Consider the following 18,642-nt stretch of genomic DNA (forward strand, 5'->3'; position numbering starts at 1 on the left):
CCATAGGGATGGACCACAGATCAGTGGTGGCCAGGGGGTCGTGGGGTGAGGGGAGGGTTCGATTTTCAAAGGGGAACAAAGGAACATTTTGGAATGACGGAGAATTTCTATATCTTGACTCTGGTGGTGGTTACATAACTATGCAATTATCCAAACTCGTAGCACTGTATGCTAACAATAGTAAGTTTTACTGTTTGTGGATTTTAACTTAAAAATGAGGGAAAAGGACATGAAAAGCACATTTGGATGTTCAGCTCTGTGGACAGGCACTGAGAAGAGGTATCTGGTCAAAAAATGGGGGCTGTCTGCAGGATGCTGTGACACTCAGGTGACCCATAGGTCAGCTGGGGCTTCCCTGTGCCTTGGAGCTCCAGCCTGTAAATCCCCAGGGCTTTCGAAGCGATGTCTGCTCTGTCCCAAGGCTGTTTGCCCTCGTGGTCCCTTGGCCTCTAGCATCTGCTCACACCGTGGGCTTTTTGCCCAGCAACACCCTGTACTGACCTCTTCACTGGTTTCCCTGAAATCCAGGCACAACAGGCACTGAGAGCTTGTCTGGCTTCCCAGAAGCTAGGGATGGACGCCACAAAAAGGGGCAGCTCATACCATCCTTGTCTTCCTTTCTTTCCATTTCTGTTCCCCATTCCCTTCTCTTGGTTTGCTCCTGGGAACTCCAAATCCTTTGCCCTTTTTTATACAGAGCATTTAAGCTTTTCCCAGCTCTTCTTCCCCAGAGATGTGCTCCAAGCTGATCAGGTCCTCTGCAGAACCAGAGGACTTCTTTTCATTAAGGATCTCTTTACTATTATAAATTGCGTCGCATTTTTTCCTATTATACTTGATAGTTGGGACCTGCCTAGTGCTCCTCAGCCTGGATGAGCAGCCCCGTGCATTTCTGAGTTCCAGTCCTTCCAAAAGCCTTCAGAAAGCACCCAGCCCCAGTCCAGGCCTCTGCTCGCTGATGAGGTTACTTTGCCATGTGCCATCTCTCTCCTGTGCAGCTACAACTGTCACTCCCAGATGCACTGAAAGGTCCCCACACTGGCTCTGTGACACTGCAGTTTCTCTCCTGCCTTCCAAATTCATTACAGCAATTTGCAGTTGGTATTTCCTCTTGTCCTTGCTTTTCTTTTTGCTCGCATCCCCCTTTCACTTCCTCCATTTGTCATCTCTGTCAGAAGACAGGCCCTGATTGTTCCAGGTCCACAGCTTCAGCCCAAGCAACTGCGGCCAGCCCCCATTACTGGGCTAATTAACTGCCGGGCTGCCTGAATTCCAAGGTCCTTCCAGGGAAGGGCTTGCCTGCTCCCCAAAGAGGCCACTCTCTCTGGCACTCTGGGAGCGCTGCTGCAGCACCCCAGCCCGGCTCCAGAAGTCTGGGCCTTCTTCCCATTCCGAAAGCCCTTTCCCCTCGTCTCTCAGAGAGTAAGCGTGAAACAATTTCCTCTTTTCACAGGGGCTCGGTGGCAGGCAGATTAATGAATGCGAGCCCAGCACAGAGGCCAGCCTGCCAAAACCGTCTGCAATACGTTCAGTTGTCCCCACGGCGGGCTGCAGGAGGGACAATCAGAGGTGACAAAAGACACAGAGCTGCGCAGTCAAGTTCCCAGCAGCAGCTGCTGCTCCAATGTGACCTCAAATTCCACTGCAGAAATGATCTTCCATCTCCAGCTCCTCCAATGCCCAAGCCCAACACCCCCTCCCTGAAAGCCTCCACTCCGGAGAAGCCAGCTCTGAGCTCCTTGCTTGATGTTTTGTGAATAAAGGGCCAGCAACAGCCAGTGGCCCCTGCCATAAACACCCAGTGTCTAGCATACTCCCATTAAGGCTTTGGCGTGGGGCTTCCATGGAGGGGCACAGAGATTATGAGGCCCTCTGGTTAGCAGGCTCTCCACCAGGCCCTCTGCTGCCCGCCTCCGTTATAAAACTGCAGGGCATGGGCGAGACTAGTTGGGTGTTTTTAAGAGGCTGTTTTTTTCCTTTCCTTCAATGCAGTTTTTAACAAACTAGTGTATAGAACTCACTCCTCAAAATGGGAAACAGATGGTCCTAGTGTGGACCTTGGAGATATTTGCTTTGGAAACGCCCAGCATGACAGAGTCTGTGAAAGAATTCTCAGCAGCTGGGTCCCGCTGGGCCCAGCCAAGTGTCCAGGGAGCCTGTTGCTCCCTGAAAAGGTGGTTGCCAGCCCTGGAGTTTCCCTGGAGGGCTTTGCAGCCATGACTGTGACAGCAGGAGCAGACGGTGATCTTGTGAGTTACTCCCTGCCCCCTGATGGAGTGGAATTGTTACTTTCCCTTTGTGGGTCAATATCCCTTCCCCCAAGGCTGGTTGATAACCGAAGTTAATCATATCTTGGCTTCCTCATGGCAGAATTCTCCAGCCTGTTGGGAGGGGTGCTCTTCTGTATAGGCCCCTGTGTCTGAGCTGCCCAGTTTAGATGCTCAGCTCCCGAAGGACAGATAGCTAAGGCCCAGCTAGTACCATGGCTAGGTATTTTTAAGAGGAAGTGGGATGAATTTACAAAGCCCAGAAACATTTTGGTCACACAGTCATACACACACACACTTACACACACACACACACACACCTATACACACATGTAGACACACTCCAACATACACACATACCTCACAGATATTTTTGTTTTATCCTTGCCATATACATGCTCCTTACATAACATGTGTTTTGACTTTTTAGGACTGGCACTGTTTCAGTTAGGAAAATAGCCAGGCTTCCAGATTGTCTCATTTAATGTTTCTAATTTTAAATTATCCTTTCATCTGATATTGATATTACTACATCAAGTCTATTTTTATTTGCATTTGGTTGGCTTATCTGTTATTATTCTTTTTTTTAAATTTCATGTCATTTTGTTTCCAGGTTGAATTGTGGGTAGCATACAGCGGGATTGTAAAAATCTGAAAGTTTTAGACTTTTTATAAAAGAATTTTATCCATTCACATTTATTGTGATTATAGATATGTTTAGACTTATTTCTGAGATTTTATTTCCTGTTTTCTACTGGCTGTGAGATGTCTGTTGTTTTTTGTGTATTTGGATAGAGTTTTTGTGTTTTGGTTAAACTTTTTTTTTTTCTCTAGTTTGGAATTTATACGTGCTATTTCTCATGTTCTCAGAGTAAGAATGGCACTGGGCTGGGAGGTAAGAGACAGGCTCTATTTGCAACTTGGTCATTAACTATGTGACTTTTGGGTAAGTTACTTTCCCTCTTTGGGCTTCAGGTACCACTACCATAATGAGATAGTTGGATTAAATGATTTTGAAGGCCTTACCTAATCACATTGATGATTTGGTGGTTTAGAGAAGTCTAGAGGATAGAGGAAGTTTTGGTCTGTCCAGGGAATGTGAACTTTCAAAATTGGAGGGAACATTTCCACCACCACTCTTCAGTGAGGTATTATATCTGGTTGTCAGATGAACTCAAACTTGAGCTTTATTGGCATGGTTCATCTTTTCAGGCAACAATTGGGCTTAGCTCATCCCTCATTTGGGATGATCATAAGTGGGATATTTGTAACTTAGCAGTACCTATGTAAAAGTTTTCACTCCTAGACATGCTCACCAAATATACTCCCCTATATTTCCAAGCCCCCTTGCAGTTAGGTAGATCAGGTAATTAAGCCTTGCCAATGGACTATGAGCCAAAGTGATTTCACATTGTGGAAAGTGTTTCACTTTTGGGTTAAAGCATTTAAGAACTAGTATCTGACCCTTAGTACTCTCTTCTCTGATGAAGTGACTGGTAATGGGTCCTAATCCAGACCCCAAGAGAGGGTTCTTGGAAAGAATTTGGGGTGAATCCATAGAGTAAAGTGAAAGTGAGTTTATTAAAAAAGTAGAGGAACAAAAGAGTGGCTACTCCATAGACAAAGCAGCCCCAAGGGCTACTGGTTGCTCATTTTTATGGTTACTTCTTGATTATATGCTAAACAAAGGGTGGATTATTCCTGCCACCCCTTTTTAGACCATATAGGGTAACTTCCTGAGTTTGTCATGGCATTTGTAAACTGTCATGGCACTGGTGGGAGTGTAGTGGTGAGGACAACCAGAGGTCACTCTCGTCACCATCTTGGTTTTGGTAGGTTTTAGCTGGCTTCTTTACTGCAAGCTGTTTTATCAGCAGGGTCTTTATGACCTGTATCTTGTGCCCATCTCCTATCTTATCCTGTGACTTAAAATGCATTAACTCTCTGGGAATGCAGCCCAGTGGGTCTCAGCCTTATTTTAACCAGCCTCTATACAAGATGGAGTTGCTCTGGTTTAAATGCCTCTGACAAAGTGACCAAGGAGATATACAGATGACATAGCTCAATCAGCCTGGGTCTGTGAGTCACTGTGTGGACCATAGTTCTTTCTCTTTGATTTCCTTTGGACATACAATATTAACAAGAAACAAATTTATATTAAGCCACTGGGATTTTTTTTTTTTTAACAACAGGGTAACCTAGTCCATTCTAATATATGCTATAAATACTCTTAGGGCATTATTAAGTATGTGCAATGATGTAGTTTGGCTGTGTCCCCACCCAAATCTCATCTTGAATTGTAGCTCCGATAATCCCCATGTGTCATGAAAGGGACTCAGTGGGAGGCAGTTGAATCATGAGGACAGGTTTTTCACATCCTGTTCTCATGATAGTGAATAAGTCTCACGAGATCTAATGGTTTTATAAAGGGCAGTTCCCCTGCACACATTCTCTTGCCTGCCACCATATAAGATGTGCCTTTGTTCCTCCTTCACCTTGTGCCCTGATTGCGAGGCCTCCCCAACCATGTGGAACTGTGTATCAATTAAGCCTCTTTCCTTTATAAATTACCCAGTCTTGGGCATGTCTTTATTAGCAGCATGAGAACAGACTAATACATGCAAGTTCTGTCTTTCAACTTGCCTGTCAACTTGGATAAAAAGTGGATGGCTAACCAATTTAACTCATTCCTCTGACCCTAGCACTGGTAGCTTCACCTGCCAGAACCCAATCACAAATTTGTAAAATCTCCCACCTCAGAAGTATTCTCAACATTAGCTCAAAGGCACTTATTTTCTGGTCTCTCATTGTTTACAAAATCTTGACTCGCCTTTTGTGGTACCTGTCCTCTCAGTTCCTCAAACATGCTGAGCTCCTTCCTGCGTCAGGACATTTGTGAAAGCTGTTCCCTGGGCCTAGAATGCTCTGTCTATACTTTTTCACCTGGATAATGCCTAATCCTTTTTTAAGTTTTATCTTCCTCAGGAAAGTTTCTTTTCTTTTTTTTTTTTTTTTTTTAATGACCTCCCCGAGCTAGGTTATATGCTCCCACAGCATCCTGTGTTTCACGGCACACTCAGGGCACAATCACAATTTTCATTAAACAATTAAACAATGAGTTGTGTAATCGTTTGCTTAATGTCTATCTCCACATTGGACTCTAAACTCCAAGAATCAGGAACAATGTTCATCCAGTGCCTAGCACAATACCTGGTATACAGTGGGTGATTAACACATAAGGCATAATGAATGATGATGATTTAACATTGAGATGAATGAATGAATGGTCAGTCCTCAGGATCTAGAGAAAGTTTCCACAAACTTTAGTGTGCATTAGTCAGAATCATCTAGCAGGCTTTTTTTTTTTTGTTTAAACAAAGAAACAAAAAAAAAAACTTTACTTATTTTTAAATTGAAGCAAAATATATACAACACAAAATCTTTTATTTGAACTGTTTTTAAGTGTGCAGTTCAGTGACATTAAGTACACTTGCATGATTATGCAATCATCACTACCATCTATCCACCGAGCATTTTTCTTCTTGCAAAAATGAAGTTCCATCCGCATTAAACAATAACAACCCATTCCTTTCCCTACCCTACCAGCTCAGTTCCTGGCAACCACCATTCTACTTTCCATCTCTATGTATTTGCCTTCTCCTAGAGGGCTCTTTAAAACACAGATTGCTGGGCCCGACTCCCAAAGTTGCTGATATAGTACATCTGGTATGGGGCCTGGGAATTTGTATTTCTAACAATTTCCCCAGTGATGCTGATACTGTAATCCAGGACCACCCTTTGCAAACTCTGCTCTGCAGGATCCTTAGGTTGCTGCCTCCTACTAAGTTTTCATCACATATCCTGCACACGTTAAGAGTTCAGAAAATGTTGGTGACAGATGAGTTGATTACACTCAGCTGTCCCTGGAAGAACAAGTGAGTTGTTTTGGCTAAGGCATAGGATCATAACTCTGCTCATTATATTCAGCTGGGGAGATTTTTTAAAAATACAAATGCCTGGGCCCCACTGTAGACAAATGGAATACAGTTTCAGGGAGTGGGACTTGGGTATCAGTATTTGTTGAAATTTTCCAAATGATTCTACTGTGAAGCCAGGGTTGAGAATCATTGGGTTACAGGAAGGAAGTGAAGGGAGGAGGATCTGAAGAGGCAGATGGGAATCATAAAGAAAAACACCCGCAGAGATAGCACCCTTTGGTTTTTGTAGAAATGCCTTTGTGACTTTAGGATGGAAATGATTCTTTGCCAAGAATCACTGGTTTTTGTACTTAGAAGGTGGGTCTCCCCTCCAGGGAGTCCCTAGAGAAAACAATTCTCTACGGATAGGTTATGCTCTTCTCAGAGATTTGGATTAACAGGAAAAGATTCTCATACAGGAGCTGACCTCTTCCTAGCCAACTTTCCCTCGGGCTATTATTTCTGGACATCACCTCATATTTCCATGAGTGTACAAAGTTATCTTCAGGTATATATCACAGTTTTCTTTTATGCCTGCTCTAATTCACAGCCATCATTTTGGAGTTTTCTCAGTAGTTTTGAAATATGTGTCTTCTCTATATTCGTTGGTTTAAAGTAGGAGAACCCTTGGTTAACATGCAACATAACTTCACTAAATTAAACCCAGTGAAGGCTTCATTCTGCAGAGGAATCTGCTTATCAAGTTTTTCTCTGGATAACTGAATCTTGGCAGCAATAGTATAGGCCACTGCCACTCAAAGTATGGTCCACAGACCAGTGCCAACCAAGAGCTGTTACCATTCTGCAATGAGACCAAATATTTAGAAACATCTGTGGTAATCTGACAATGATGTGACATTCAAGTGGTTTCTTAGCAGACTTCCCTTGGTGAACAGGGAATTGACCAGCCCAGGTATTTTTGACCTGGGTGGTGAGTTGCAGGGGCGGGGTGAGTTTTGGATGGGTGCTACATATAGTAGGGTTGCGTGTTGGTCTGTGATTCCAGTCAACTGCTCTTTTTCGTTTGTGTGTTCTAACAGGAATGTGTGTTTTTTTTGTTGTGAATTTCTTTTGTGTTTCTCCGATGACTACTAAATTTGAGCTCCTTTGCTTATGTTTATTGGCTTTTTGTGTATCCTATTTAAGTGCCTGTTCCACTGCCTTGCCCATTTTTCTATTGGGTTTTAATCTTTTTCTTATTGGAGAGTAGGATTTAGTTTAATATTCTAGATATAATTCTCTTGTTGGATATGTGGTCATTGGAAATTTTTTTTTTTGAGACGGAGTCTCGCTCTGTCGCCCAGGCTGGAGTGCAGTGGCGCTATCTCGGCTCACTGCAGGCTCCGCCCCCCGGGGTTCACGCCATTCTCCTGCCTCAGCCTCCCGAGTAGCTGGGACTACAGGCGCCTGCCACCTCGCCCGGCTAATTTTTTGTATTTTTAGTAGAGACGGGGTTTCACCCTGTTAGCCAGGATGGTCTCTTATCTCCTGACCTCGTGATCCGCCCGCCTCGGCCCCGCAAAGTGCTGGGATTACAGGCGTGAGTCACCGCGCCCGGCCTGGAAATTTTTAAAAAATGTCCTTACCCCAGACAGGTTGAGAAGCAAGATCACTGTGGATTAACCCTGAGGTTCTATCCATGACAATACCTTGTGAATTTATTTTTGAAGATCAGAGTAAGGAGTTCAAAATTGGCTCTCGAGCTCCTCGGTCAGGACTCTGAAAGTTGCAAGTATCGTATGCCCAATTCAAAAGAGTTCAAGCAAGCAAGAGAGTATATCAGCTGACAGAACTGGGATAGATTCAGATATGTGTAGGTCTAGGTGTTCAAGGTTGTCTCTCTCTGTCTCCCTCTCCCTCTCCACAGTCTCTTGCTCTGCATCTTCTGTGCTGGCTTTATTCTCTGGCAAACTCTCTCTGTCTCTGTTGGAGAGAATGGCCCGCAAAACTCCAGACTTACATGATTATTGCTTGTCTCAGCTTGAGAGACACCCTCTGTCTTCCAGTGTCTGTATACATGCCCCCAAAGGACTTTGATAGGCCATGCTTGGGCCATAAGTTCACCAAGGGAACAGTCTGAGTCATGAGTTATCCCATACCAGGGGACACAGAATCCTGAGCCTAAGATTTTCAACCAGAAAGTGTGTGGACTTAAGGAGGGTCAGTTCTCAAAGAGAAGGGATGCAGCGTGGACCCACAAATAATAACTGTCCACGACCTCCACTATAAAGGCAAAGGACAATCTTGGGAACTGTTGAAGCAAGGCTTAGCAGTGTGTGTTTATGTGGTAGTAGGGGAGGAGGGAGGTATAATGTGGCCAGTGTGGTGCTGGAGAAAGATTAATTTGGCATTACTGGGTTGGTAGGGAGTACTGAGTGACTAATGACAATGAGAACCATTAGGTGAATATACATTTAAATATGGCTCCTTCTTTTCATGATTATCTCATTCCTTTATTCCTTCACTTACTCATGCAACCAATATTTGTTGAGTACCAGTCCTATTGCTAAACTTCCCTACTTGATGATATTACTTTGATAAATAAGACAGATGTAGTCCCTGACCTTATGGAGCTAAGAGTTCCGTCATTAAGTATCTAAAAAGGGTTTTTTCCTAAAAAGATAATGTAGCCATCTTCTGTGACAGGACACTGAGCAAAACCAGCGGGCTGGATCATGCTAAGAATTCAGAGGTCAGCAGTTATTATTACGAATGGTAACTCCCACCAGAGGCTGAGATAAACCCTGTTAATAAGCATGGGATTTATTTCTGAGCTTCCTGGCAGCTAAGGCAAAAAGGAAAATCTGGTGAATTATTTCATTCTCATTGTCTGATGCCAATTCATTGTGGAAAGAAAAGTGTTTCCCTGGGTCTAAGTACTTGGAGGAATTTATTGTGAGACCATATATAAAATATTTTGAGTAACACCATAAAATCATATCCCCTAACCTGACAAAATGACAGGGGCCTCATGCAAGTATTTCAAACAGCATTTCTAGTCTACCCCCCTCAGTTTCTCCCCAAATCCGTCTCAAACAACATGGAATCAGACTGACATCACATTCCTGGGCAGGAACTGCTCTTAGAGAAGCCTTTTCTAACTTCTTCAAATAGAGGTTTGATTTTTCCTTTTGTTGCTTCTATAGCCTGTCTATATACCTATGATTCCACTCATATATCCACATGACTTTGAACTGGCAAATTTTTTCTCCTCATCTTCCCTTCCCGCTAAATTTCAGTTACTTAAGGTAGATCCCATGTCTTCTTCAAGTCTGTGTTCCTAGGATCTACCATATTATCCAGCTTAAGTGTGATGGGAATGGCTGGAAGGAAGGAGGCAGAGAGAGGGAAAAAGGAAGAGAGAGGAGGAGGGCATCTCTTCAAGGAGAGAGAAGAAAGAGAAATCGATCAGGAAGGTCCCAAGTCTAGGCTGAAAGAGGCCAATCTGATTCAATCCAGTGAAGGCAGGGAGTCACATAAGGGAACTGCAGGAAGGCTATTCATGGAAGCGAGGAGCCAATGAGAAGAATAAATTAAAGATTGCTCCACTTTAAGAAGACTTTAAGAACTTGGCATGTTCAAAGAAAAAAATCAATGCTTAATGGAAATTGCCTTTAATCAGTTATGATGAAGAGATGAGGAAGTTAGTATTTTGTGTGCAAACTCTTTCTATTGCCCCACCAAGAGCCCGTGGTGGGTCCCTGGAGTTGCTGCTCAGGAACAGGAAACGCCAGGGCTCAGGGCATGGCTATCCCAATCTTGTTATCAGTGGGCTTGGCAGGGCATTTTAGGATGGAGGCAATGTGCGCCATGGCCTTTGGTATAGCTAGGGCCATTTTAAGTCTTCTGTTAGCCCTGGGCACATCCTCATTTTGGTTGGCCCACCTCATATCCTGTCAAAAATATTAAAGGGACCCATAACATAGCAAAATTTATTTTTGGTTCTAAAAATCTTCAAAGGATTTTTATAATTTTGCTTTTGAAAATATACGGCTTGAAGTCACTCATTTATTTTGTAATTAGCCATGGGTTCTCAGGTTTTGCAGCTCATTGTACATGGCAACGCAAGAAAATCTAACCTTCAGATTGCCTTTAAGTGCTGTAAAATTTTAATGCATACTAAATTTAACGAGTAATGACATTCATGTATATGAATTCAGCATTTACTTATTTTTGGTTTGCACTTTGCTTCTAGTATTTTGATATTTCAGATCCCAAGCACCTTTGTAAGCCCTTGCAAAGTTTGCAGGCCCCGGGCACAGTGCCTAGAGCAATTTGTGGGTAAAATGGCCTCACATACTAAGGGCTGGCACATGTCAGGCTGGACGAACCTCTCTTTAGATGTCGGGGATTTGATGTTGAAAGAAGGACACAGTTATTTCCCTGCTGAATTCAAGGCCTCATTAAAAGGGGTGGCGAGGGTATTTTTTAGCTAACTGTTTTATTATAAAAGAGTTCTGCTTTGGGGGCAACAGTCCTGACATCGTAGACCAGAGTTTATGTCCTGGCTGTCCTCCCAGTAACTCAGTAACATGCAGGAGTCACTTGAACTCTCAGAGACTTAGTTTTCCTATCTATGACATGGAGCCCATATATCCATCTATCCTTACTCCTAGGGTTGTTTTGAGGATCAAATGAGATAATCTACAAGAAAACTCTTTATTGAAAAACACCAGACATCACAATCATGTAAGAGAGCTTAGAACAGTCATTCTCAATGCTGGATGTGCTTTGGAACCATCCCAGGGGTTTTGAGAAAGAGCTGAAGTCTGGGCCAGTCTGGAGGCCAATTAAGTCACATTTGCAGGGGAGTCAACACATGGTGGTGTCTTTTCTTAAGGGCAACTTCTTCTGGTGATTCTAATGTGCAGCTGACGTCAGGGACAGAGGTGCCCCTAGAGGACATCTGTGTCCACTGCTGGGAATGGTGAGTAGGTCAGCCTGGCTTCCAGGTTCAACAGCAGCTGTCCTTTAGCCCTGTCCTGTGTCAGGCTTCTGGTTCGTTCGGCTTATCCGGCCTCTTGGCAATTGATTCTGTGAGTTTGGCAAAAAATGGTTTGGGCTCTCCTGGCATGCGGCCAGGCTGTGCCTCCCAGGCTTGCAGTTGCACCGGCTGTGTAGGCAAGTTTGGGCCAATGGACAATGAGCAGGAGTGATGTGACTCCTTCCTGGGCTTACCCAATGTATTAGTTCCTGGGGCTGCCATAACAAATCACCACAAACTGGGTGGCTTAAAACAACAGAAATTTATACTCTCACAGTTCTGGAGGCTACAAGTCTGGAAATCAAGATGTTGGCAGGGTCATGGTCCCTTTGAAGGCTCTGAGAAGGACCCTTCCTTGCCCCTTCCAGCTGCTGGTGGCTCATTCCTTGGCTTGTGGCAGCATTACTCTCATCTCTGCTTCCATCTCCACATGACCTCCCCCAGTTTCTCCTCTTCTGTCTGTATTTTTCTTCTTCTTACCAGGACACTTGTCACTGGATTTATAAAAGGCCCACCCAGTTACTCCACAGTAATCTCATCTTGAGATCCTTAATTATATCTGCAAAGACTTTCTTTCTAAACAAGGTCACATTTGCTGGTACTGCGGTTAGGACTTGAGCATATATTTTCAGTGGGGGTGGGGGGAAACCACAATTCAACCCATGACATCCCCAGATGACTTGACTTAGAGGTGGATGTTCCATCATCATCTTTTCAAGCACTTTCTCCAATTCTCTTACTTCTCATCACTGTATTCACTGCCCATGGGAAGGAGAACGTTAAATACGCTACTAGGGTTGGACTAAATTAATATTCACACAGGGATGCAGTGAGGATGAAGATGTAGTTTATATCCTAATATCAGAGCTGGATGCCTGGCTTATGAGCAACCCACATTCTCATTGGAGGTGAGTGAGTCTAGCATTGATTGACCTCTGCCAGACTGGCATGATCTTAGGCATTATTTCCTTTGGCTGTCAAAACAACCAGCAAGCTGGACCATTTATCTACCAATGCCCACCTGATACAGGTGTAGAGCTATTTCCAGAAGTGTTAACTCCCTGGCTCCTCCAGCCTGCATTACTAACAGGCAGAACAAACTCTGGTGGCCAGAGAGACTGTCAGACCAAGATTTTGTAATAGAAAGCTACTGGTGCCAAGGGAAACAGGTAGGGGCTGAGGGGCTCAGGGCGGGACACCGATACCATCTGCCGCAGAACTAAAGAGCTTTTGCTCTTGGTGCCATGCTACAGTGCCTTGTACCAACCAGGGGCTCTACTGTCTGCCCACTGCCTGTCCCGTCGTCAGTTCTCATGCTGAAGTCCCATGCTGTTTGCAAGACTTCCTGAAGCCCAAAGACTTGGAGATCAAGTCCAGAAGATTCTTTTCTTAGATGCTTCTGCAGTGTGTGTGTTTTGTGTGATGGGTTCCGTGTGACCCAGTGACATGCATCATACTTGAAATATTTCCACTGCTGACAAAATAAATCAGCTCTGCCTGCTGTAGCGCCCAGCTTATTAGGGGAAAATGGAATAGGGGCATTAAATATTAATGCTGCATATTTTCCTCTCCCTTGGCACTTCTATGCCGCTGATCACTGCCTAGCCAGTGCAGCTTTCTGTCTTTTTTCTTCTGAGGATGATCGGGGACAGGCGGGACCTTGACAAGGCAGTGAGGGGCAGATGTGTGCAATGGCACGCCAACCGGCTTCTAGGTCCCTGCTTGGGAACATCCCTGCTTGGCACCCGATGCCAAGGACTACAGCACTATCAGATTTCATGCTCATAGAAAGCTTCCTGCTCCACATGTGCAGCTTGGAAGCATTCACAGTAGAGACAGTGAAGTTTCTCGAAGGAAAGTGGTTTCAGGAGAGGCGAGTTGGAGAAGACGAACCTCAGCAAAGCAGTTGATAAATCCTGAACTAAGAAACAGATGAGATCACTGGCTTTGCTTCTTGCTTTATTAATTTTCAGCAAACATGCAATAAAGTCACCCTCACTTCTAAGCCCAGGCTAGTGAGGATGTGTGTGGACAGGCAGCTTTTAGGCCCTGGAAAGAAATTCTTCCAGAGATGTTGGTGTTTCATTTGGCTAATCTGTGGAAACCTCTGGACAAAAATAAAAAATAAATCCCTAAGAGGGATTCTCTTTCAGAATGCTGGGAAGTTCGATCTCTTAGTTGTTTTTTAATTAATTTTTTATTATACAAGTAATGCATTAATCCAATTTTGTAAAAATTAAATCATTTCTCATAAGGCTAGAGCAGCCTCTCCAGCCTCATGTCCTGATGCCCTCCCGCTGCCTGAGAAGTGGGTGCTGGGGGGTTGACTGCAATATGATCATGATGAGGTGTGCTTAGGTTTTCATGTTTGTTTTTTCTTTGTTCCTGATGCCCCTTCTGAAAAACACTTCTGTCATTTTCAGGTGAGATGTATTGTGGTTTGGTCTCCTCTCTCTTGTCACCAGACATCCTTCCTCCTTCCCCCATGACACCGACATGGGGGCGGGATGAATTTCTTCCAATGACCATTTTTATCCACTGCATCTGAGCTCAGGAGACTTGGGGGGCTCTCTGCATCCTTTGGCATCAGGGCAGATCTTCTCCACCTAGCTTTCAATACTTGTCACAATCTGTCCCTCTCTGGTCCTCTCTGATCCCCTTGCCTCCTGTCCCCGGCCCTCTTGTATCTAGTCCCTCTGGGGCAGTGCACACACCCCTCGTGTGGCACGGTCCCGGGCCTTTGCTCCTGCTGCTCGTCTCTCACCTCCCCACTGTGGGTCATGCTGTTGTTTCAAGACGAGGCATCCTCTGAAAGGATTCTTTGTGTGTGTGCTGGCCTTTCTTCCTGGAACTCATCTCCAGTTATCATTAGGGGCTTGGGGACTTTAATCTCTCTGGTGGCTATATTTGTTCATATTCTCTCTTCAGTCACAGAGACTCTTTTAGGTCAGAGTCAATTGTCATCATCATCATCATCATCATCGCCATCATCATCATTGCCGTTGTTGGGGCCTGCTGTGTTCCAGTCTTTGGGTACATCCCTTCCATCATCTCACTTCATCCCATTCCTGTTTATGGCTAAGGATCTGTGACTGCGAGAGGCTATGACCCTTGTCAAAAAAGTCCCATAGCTAATACAAGTCAAAGGCAGGATTCAACCTTAGGGCTGCCTCCCAAGCACATGAATGATAAGAATAAAGGTTTGGTATGAACCTGATGGTGCATGTCCCCTAATTTTGCTTAATCAGTGGCCCTGGTCCTGGATATCCCATATTTGTATCTATGCAGGGTGCTTAAAGGGCAAGCCCTGGAATTTGTGGTCCCCTCTGCTTGCCCTTTGCTCAGGCGCTTGGAGAGCTAAGATCTGAAGGGGGTTGGGGGAGGGCTGCCTATCAGGTGGGCTTAGGCCTCCAGGGACCCCAGCGAAGCTGTCAGCAATTTAGGTTAAATGAGTGTCCAAAGGCCAGCACTGCGGAAAGATCATGGGAAGACATTATCCACGATTGTTTACAAGTGAGACTGAGAAACTCCTTAGTGGCTTTCCTGAGGAGGGAAGACATGTCCCTTGAGGGAAAATTAGGCAAATCGTGTGCCTGTTTGGGCCATGCAGGCCCCAGTCCTCACGGGGAAATTAACTTGTCACTGGCTTGGCTGTCACTTGTGCTCTTCTCGTGGCCTCCTGTGTTTCGGCATCATTGCAGCTGCAGGGAGCACGTGTGCATGAATCCTCATGCCTGGCACCTGCATCTGGGGAGAGGAACTTCATTTAGGGCATGCCACAGTCTGGCTGGGATGTTCTGGTGATTCACTGTACTCCCACAAAGGATAATAACAGATAACCTGTCCCGTTGTCTACACCTGCCGAAGCCTCCTTTAGCCCTTAGGGCCCAAAAGTTCTCCCCTGTTGAGCTGCTCTCTGTCATAGTCTACCTCTCCCAATCAGAATGAAGGGCTGTGAGACTGTGAGAATCCCTGGTTCCAAGAGCATGAGCAGATGGTGCATGAAACAATGGCTCAGTGGTCAAGCAAGTGTGAAAAATGCTCTTATGAGTATCTTGCTGCAGGACTTCTCAGAGCCTTCAGTGTGCTAGAGGGGGCTGACATCACATCCCCCAAATCTTTGATCATGGGACCCTTTTTCAAGTTCAGTATCCATTTCCCGATGGTGGTGGTCCATTTCTCACACAGTAAAAGACTGATGTGGAGAAAAAAGTGAGAATTTTAGAGCTCAGTAGAGCTGGGGAAGAAAGTCTTCCTCACCTCAACTGCTGCGTGTCCCTGGGCCTTTTGGGTCTCGTTTCCTCATCTTGAAGCACGGAGAACAGAACGTCCTCAAGCAGTTGTTGAGAAGATTAAATGAGATACAGTTCTTGGAGCATTATTCTTAATCAACCCCAACATTGTAACCTGTGACATTGTACTCCTTGCTAATGGGACTTTGTCAGACTGACCGGGATGAGAGCTATTTTTGTATGAATTTGTTTCCTTTCCCACAAGATCATGAGCTACTTGAGGGCAAGGGCTGTATCTTAGCTCAGCAAGGTGCCTCCCTCCTAGAAGGTGTTTGATATACAGTAATTACATTCCTATTGAATCTTGCCACTTTTTCGATGTTGTGGAATTGCAAGAGTCTGTGGATCTCTTGGGAAATTTTCAGGGTTTGGCAAAGCTTATGCAGAAATAATTGACCGAGGAGGAGTAAGTGGATCCTCTATTTCTTTTAAATCCATTCAAACCTTGTTGTGCATAGATAATTTTAAAAACTTTTTTCTCTATAAAAATAATCACTGCTCATTGTAGAAAGTTTAGAAAATGTGGAAAAGCATAGAGAAGAAAATTAAATCGCATAATCCCAACTACTGCTATTACTTTAAATATGCATCTTTTCAGTCTATTTCATTGACTTTGTGTGTATATATAAATATGCATAATATATATTTAATGAGAATGGATTGTTTTGTTCCAATTGTATAACCTGCTCTGTTCACTTAACAATACTTAGGAAATATATGTAGACATCTTCAGATATTCTTCTGTATCATTTTAAATGGTTGTCACTGTCTGGCATTCTGCTATTGGACATCAAATGATTTATTTAAACAATCCCTTATTTTGGTGGTTGCTGTTCTTCTGTACTACAAACCATGAAACAATGAACATTCACTTGGAAATCTTTGAAAACGTCCTTGATTATGTATTTAAGATAAAATTTTAGAAGTAAAATTGTTGAATCACAAATTAATAGTAGATATAGAATTCTTAACCAAGGAATATTTGGTATTTGCCAAGTGTTATTCTAGACAAGAGGTTGGTAAAGTACAGCCTGCAGGTCAAATGTAGCCCACTTCATGTTCTTCAAATAAAGTTTTATTGGAACACAGCCATGCCCAATCATTTGCATATAATTTGTGTTTGCTTTTTGCTCCAAAATGGCAAAGCTGAGTGGTTACAGTGAAGACTGTATATCCTGCAACACTTAAAGTATTTACTAACTGGTATTTTACAGAAAATGTTTGCTGTTCTAGATAATGACACTGTTCTCAGGCAAAAGCTTATGGCCAGCGTGGTAGCTCACGCCTGTAATCCCAGCACTTTGGGAGGCCGAGGCGGGAGGATCATTTGAGGTCAGTAGTTTGAGACCAACCTGACCAACATGGTGAAACTCCATCTCTACTAAAAATAGTAAAAATTAGCCAGGCGTGGTGGTGAACGCCTGTAATCTCAGCTACTCAAGAGGCTTAGGCAGGAGAATCACTTGAATCTGGGAGGTGGAGCTTGCAGTGCGCCGAGATTGTGCCACTGCACTCCACTCCAGCCTGAGCAACAGAGCGAGACTCTGTCAAAAAACAAACAAACAAACAAAAAAAAACTTGAACTTTTGCTAAGAAAGAGCAAAAATACTGATGAGGTCACTGGTGACCCTTCTAGCATGACCTCCTAGGTGTTAAATTCTTTGCTGACTTTTTAGTCCTTACCCACTTACTCTTTTGTGTATTTCAAACAAAACACCATTTCCTCATTACTGAAACTTTTGCCTATACTGTCTTCAGCAACACTCTTCCCCAGGTCCTTGCAGAGTTTCCTTATTAGTTTGCAATAGAGTCCAGTGGCTAAGAACTTGTACTGTGGAGACAGATTGGCCTGGCTTGAAATCCCAGCTCCTTTGTTTCCTAGTCTTTGGCCTTCAGCACCAGTTTCATTCTCTGAAAAATGAGTGGAATCAACACCTATTTGAGAAGTTCCTAGCTCTGCACCCAGCACATACTATGTGCTCAATAAAGGATGGCTTTGTGTCTCAGTTACCTTTCCCAGCATCTCTTCCGTACTAGTCTATTGTCACACTGATATAAAGATACTACCCGAGACTGAATAATTTAGGAAAGAAAGAGGTTTAATTGACTCACAGTTCCACATGGCTGGGGAGGCCTTAGGAAACTTACAATCATGATAGAAGGGGAAACAGGCACCTTCTCCACAAGGCGACAGGAGAGAGGAATGAGTGAAGGAAAAATTTGCCAGACACATAAAACCACCAGTTCTCATGAGAACTCACTCACTATCAGTAGAACAGCATGGAGGAAACCACCCCATGATCCAATCACTTCCCACCAGGTTCCTCCTCAACACCTGGGGATTATGTGAGTTACAATTCAAGATAAGATTTGGATGGGGACACAAAGCCTAACCATATCATCTTCCCTGCCTGCTTTCCCTTGAAATGATGGTGTTCCCAGGGCTCTCTTTTCTTTCTATTCTGGCTTCCCTCTGGTTGAAAATTACTGCTCAACTGTGGCTGAGTCCTCTCTGCCCTTTTTGGGTTTTACCCATCTCTGCATATGAAACATTTGTAAGTTTCAGATCATTACATGGTGGCCAATAATACCCCAGTCTAGAAACTCAGGTACAGTTTTGTCCAAAGCTATCAAAAGACTTTTAAAATAATTATTAACCTTCCACCTTGTAAAAATCTAAACTTACAATAAAACTTGTCTTTGATTTATATAAAAATTTCTGTCTCAACTTAGTCTCCCCAAACCTGCTCTCAAGCCATCTCCCACACTCCCCACCAGAGGTATATATAGATAGATAGATAATTTCTGATAATTTCATAGGACTTAAATTCAACAGGAAAAACATGAGTCCAATTTTTTCTGGCCAAAGGATGCTTCCAGAAGGTTTGAAGGCATATCATTCTCATCTTCCAAATCACAGATCATCCTCTAAAGAATTTAACTGCAATCAACTGTTGAGTTTTAAAATGTTGTCTGATTTTCCTAAAAAGAAACAAGAAACAAAATGCAAGCACACACACACATATTTTAGGAGAGCTGGCGCTTCTTACTGTGAGCCACTTATCATGATCCAAAAGATTTACTCAGAGGCATAATTAATTGGAACTTATTTCAGTGGAAGT

The 18,642-nt window shown here is 43.8% G+C and overlaps 1 protein-coding gene across 1 annotated transcript in view; it reads left to right on the forward strand.

Moving 5' to 3' along the window:
- Positions 1-214: 214 nt before the first annotated feature.
- LOC134759154 (uncharacterized) overlaps positions 215-18,642 on the forward strand; it is a 231,424-nt gene continuing 212,996 nt past the window's right edge. Inside the window, exons 1-3 of the mRNA XM_063709694.1 lie at positions 215-279; positions 1,454-1,626; positions 1,993-2,249. Coding sequence (XP_063565764.1) covers positions 215-279; positions 1,454-1,626; positions 1,993-2,249 — 495 coding nt within the window. The remainder of the gene's footprint in view (positions 280-1,453; positions 1,627-1,992; positions 2,250-18,642) is intronic.

The sequence above is a fragment of the Gorilla gorilla genome, chromosome 8, assembly GCF_029281585.2.
Source record: "Gorilla gorilla gorilla isolate KB3781 chromosome 8, NHGRI_mGorGor1-v2.1_pri, whole genome shotgun sequence".
Lineage (NCBI taxonomy): Eukaryota > Metazoa > Chordata > Mammalia > Primates > Hominidae > Gorilla > Gorilla gorilla.